The following is a 4,871-nucleotide window of genomic DNA, read 5'->3' as shown; positions in this document are numbered from 1 at the left end:
AGAGAGAGAGAGAGAGAGAGAGAGAGGAAAAGCTAGAGAGCGAAGCTCCTGGATCCTGACCTTGGACGTACAAACTTAAGAGGAAAGTATTTTCAAAAACAAAATTCCTTAAAGAAATCATAGTGATTCACTGTTTTGGAAAAAAATAATAAATGTTAAAAAATTAAAATTGCTAAAATACCATGTCCACAGCTCCCATCTTTTAATACAACATTGATTGTTATTTAACCTCAGTGCAATATTTCGGGCCAATCAACTCGTTAAGAAAGAAGTTTATTTGTTAATAAATGAATCCATCCATAAAAAAGTTGACACCTCCAGAGTAACAGCAACACAGAAGTTCCAAAGAAACAAGTAGAACGAAAAAATAAAAAATAAAAAATAGTTGAGTTTGTCTACAAGGAAAAGGGAAATATTGTATACCATCAACGTGAGTGAGACGGGTAATCCCGCCTATGGCTTCCTTTGCTTTGCGAGGCACAGCAAGGGAGTTAACATGATATTGTCTTGTAGCACTGACACCTATTGCTGCTGGAATTGCCTACATAAGAACAGCTATAAAATATGGGTATGACTTGTCCAACTATAAATCTACATATATGAAAATTTTAGATAAAATTATGAAAAATCAGCAAGACCAACATTGAATAGAAGCCCATTTGTATCTTGGAAAAATAGAACCCATCTCAAACCAGCATCACGCCTGCACAAAATATGGACAAATTCAAATCATGGATGTGCAGGCTATCAAATCACAAATATAACGGAGTCCTATGATATGCAGAGCAAAGAAAGGGCGTGTCAGTTATTTTAGATTTCCAGTACCAAGCATAGAGCAAGAATAGTAGCAATTGTTATTAAAATGGAGCATAAACCTGTTAAATGCAGTTCCAGAGATGATACCATGGTAAAGCAGTAATAAGACTTGAATTCTTTTTTTTTTTTTTTGAGGGAAGACTTGAATTCTTTCATCAGTGTAATGTTTCATTCATCGTAAAGGCATAACATATGGATAAGTATTTCATACATACCAAGCATTCAGAAGGCCACTGGAATAGAGAAGTGAATGTACATCGCCATGACCATGAGGTTTAGTCTACCACACAAGAGGAAAAAAGAGGTTAGGAAGAATTCAAACAAACAATGAAGTCATTTCTTGCAATTGAGGACTGATTGCTCGTTTACTCTCTCACACACGAGTGGATTGTTTTGCTTCCTATTAGAGAAATATAAAATAGAATATTTTGGGCCTGTATCATTAAATTCTGTAAACAAGTAATTTCTAAAAAGTATTTGCCAAATCTAAAATTTTTTGATAAAACATGACATTAAACTCATACATGTAGAAAGAATAAATTATGCATGAATACTACCTGAATCTTGTACTTGCTATGCGGATCCACTGCAAGCCTGGCTTCATTGTCATCTAAACATGCAACTTTTTCCTGTAAACAGTGGACATTTTACATCATAAACCCATATTGCGTCAACTTTCATAAGTAAGACATCAATGTCAACTATCATTTTATACCTGCTTCAGAAGCTTTACTTGTGTAGGCTCCATACCGAAATAAGAATTTGATTCTAAGAGCTCCAAAGTGCGCGAATGTGTGTCATCCGATGTCATTATAACGAAAGGAGTCTTTGTTTGACCTTCACCTACAATTAAAATGCTGCATCATTATTTGAAATAAGAAGAAAAACTGATGCATCTCTGCTACCAATAATCAAACTTACGGCAAAAAGGAAGCATTAATGGACTTCTCTTTTCTAAACAAAAGTTCAACCAAAAAAGTAGGGAGCACACTATAATCAGTCCTTTTTTTATTTATTTTATTCATTTTTTGCATGTAATGACATGGTTGCCCGTGAAATTGAGAGCGACAAGTCTTGTAAAGAGATATAGAAAGGTTTGAAATTTGTTGGTATTGGAAGAGAATAGGTTCTAGTTCTACACATGAAGATAGACCCAAGAGAATATGATTGGGGGTTTATGGAAAACTATCACAGGTTTAAATGGTTTGTCAAGCGAGACATGTGGGCACTTGATGGGGTCAGCCATTATCTAGTTCAGTGGTAAAGTCTCAGGTGTGTGAAACACAAAAGTTGTACCACGCCAAGTTCTGGGATGGTGCTGTTTGAAAAAGAAGAGAGTAAAGGTAACCATTAATTTTTTAAAGCTCCTTTTCCATTTTCAATTTCTAATTTACACATCACTGACGAAAAACATTTGCTTTTCAAATAAGGCATCCTAGTCGGTGTATGCACTTTTTTCCTTTCCTAATCTAAACACCAGATAAGCTTGACAGACCTTGGGCAAGGCTACAGCTAGCTCCTTGAAGAGCGAGAACACATTCAATGTAATGTTGTAAAAAGCATGTTCCCGTAACAGTCTCCCTTGGAAGAGCCACCTGCATCAGGAAAATACAGAGTCTTAGATGTTTGTACCCGTTTCTCAAAATATGTACAGAACCAAGAATAGCTACAAGCAACTATTATTGCTGTTTGGGCAATTTTACAGAGACCATAGTGTTGAAAAATAAATCTAGGCGCAATAACAAATAAATATAACATTTTGGTGATATTCTCCAAATAATAACATCAAGCGGGACAATGAAATTAGAGAAGCCCTATTATTAATTTTTTATCTTTGCTAAACAACGTGAGACTTCAAGCAGTCTAATAGGAATTCTCGATTCAAACTGAATACGTTACATGTTAAGAAAGCTTAGGCTCACTAAAAACAAAGGGAAAAAAAAAATGATTTGTTGTTTTACCGAGGAATTAGACATTTTGAAAAATGATGATTAATATAATATCACCTTAATTCCATTGTAACCCAAACGCTCCCCAAGACCGCCAGCAACAAGAACAAACGCAGCTTTCCGAACTTCTTTAATGCCTGTTTCCTCGAATTTGACGAAGTCATCATCACCAAAAGTCAAGACTTCACCAGCAGGAACCTGTAAGACATTGCTAAAAAATCAGCATGCTTTATTTGTTGTTCTCAAATCTCGACCATATGTACTGACAACCTCAGCAACTCTTACAGAGAATTTGAACAACGCACCGGATACATAGTTCGTCACCTCAGTTAAGTGCCTGCATACAAACATTTTTTTTCTTCTTTTTTTTCCTACTTGCTCATGAATAATTACACATAAAAGCAAAATAACCACATAATAAGCGAAAACCCCACCAAACATTCCTAGGTGTATTGCCAGTTTTACTAATCAACACGTCTTTAACGAGGAAAAACCGCGGCATATTGCATCATCGGGTTGTTTTATTCACAATTAAACATCCAACACAGTAACGGTGCCAACTTTTAGACTATTAAACTAGCAAGGAACCAAAATTCAAGAGACCAAATCAAATGTCAGCCAGCAATGAATATGCTTTTATTTCGAGTGTATGAAAATGCGCATCATAAATTAAAATTATCAATCGTGCGATGAGCTCACGTACTGAAGGTGTGAAACCCTCGAATGGATTCTTTCCAGTTTTTGAATCTGCCAAAAGTTCTCTTGCAGTTTTGATATACGATGCCAGACCGCCAGGATAGCTTGAATTAAGCCGAGCCACCTGAAATTCAAATAAGATTTGTAAGCAAATCGGCTTAGAAAAACGCATATCCATTTCAATTCCCCGTCGTTTAACGAAATTGTATACCAGAGAGTAGAAACCCAATTCCAAACAGAAAAATCCAGTCTTTTTCCGAATCCACACAGCAAAATCACGCATGTCCATTGGAAATTTTTTAATTTAAAAAAAATCCTGAAAATACCTGATCAAAGAAAGCTTTCTTTTCCTCGTCCTCAACGCCAGGCTCCGCCCAGTGCTCGAAAAGATGACTCTGTCCCAATTCCAACAGCGTCTTCGCAAGCTCAATCTGGCAAAGCACCGCCATTTTCAGAAACCAATCATCTCTCAAACTCATCCCAGTGACCAGAAAAACAAGGAAAAATCAAGGTAAATTGTACCTGTTCAGGAGAGAGAAGATGGAGATTCTTCTGGATATTAGGCGCAGAGGACGCGAAATCCCCATTGATTCCGAGCTTATCGAGCCTTTCGGCGGTGGATGCGAGCGTCGAAGCCATGATAATTCTGGTTCCGGCGAAGGTTCAAAGAGAACAAATATGATTTACGAGTGGCCTACAAAGGAATACGAGACAGAGATTTTACGTTAATAAAGGCGAAGCTGGTTTTGTAATTATACCTACGGATCTGGAACATAAGAGAGAGGAGAGAGAGAGAGAGAGAAGTCTTTTATATGAGGCGGTGACTGAAAGGTTCTGTTGCCCAACCGTTGTTTTTTTTTTTTTTGGGCCCCACTTCATACACGGGCGTAGAAGTTAAGCCGCTTTTTTGTTGGCTGACACGTCAAAATTATAAAGGTTTCTTTTTTTTCTTTCCCTTTTTCTGGTTTTTTTTTTTTAGACTTTGACAATACTTTTTTTTTTTTTTTTTTTTTAAGAAAAGGACTTTGCCAAATGTTTGGTAGTAATTTTTAAAGTTTAAAATTAATTCTTTAGTCATTAATACTTAAAATTTATATTTAGTAAAAATTATAAAAAGTGAATCTTAAAAAATTTTTGAAAAATTTACGATCAAAATCAGAAGTAATTCAAAAATAACTTTAATTTTTAAATTGTGCAGCAATCACTTTAAAATATAATTAATAAAATTTTTATAATACTTATAATACTCTTAAAATTAATACTTATATAATTACAATTTATCAAACACTTAATTATTTTTTATAACAACTGTTTTTTTCAACACAATTAATAATAATTTTTTTTAAATCTACGGTATTACCAAACTAGCCGATATCTATTTTCATATGTGTAGGCGAAATATACTACTAT

General features: G+C 35.1%; 1 protein-coding gene across 1 annotated transcript; it reads right to left on the bottom strand.

The window, feature by feature from the left end:
• Nucleotides 1–399: 399 nt before the first annotated feature.
• LOC21387354 (UDP-sugar pyrophosphorylase) lies at nt 400–4,250 on the bottom strand (the record flags this gene model as incomplete). The annotated part of the gene is made up of 10 exons (XM_024163321.1): nt 3,984–4,250; nt 3,788–3,892; nt 3,469–3,585; nt 2,823–2,963; nt 2,312–2,411; nt 1,532–1,659; nt 1,374–1,445; nt 1,032–1,096; nt 643–703; nt 400–541 (listed from the first exon to the last, which is right to left on the bottom strand). Coding segments are annotated over exons 1-10 (1,048 nt in total), but the record flags the coding sequence as incomplete, so codon positions are not given.
• Nucleotides 4,251–4,871: the final 621 nt, after the last annotated feature.

Source organism: Morus notabilis, unplaced genomic scaffold, assembly GCF_000414095.1.
Source record: "Morus notabilis unplaced genomic scaffold, ASM41409v2 Scaffold553, whole genome shotgun sequence".
Lineage (NCBI taxonomy): Eukaryota > Viridiplantae > Streptophyta > Magnoliopsida > Rosales > Moraceae > Morus > Morus notabilis.
This window is presented reverse-complemented; position numbering and strand designations above follow the sequence as displayed.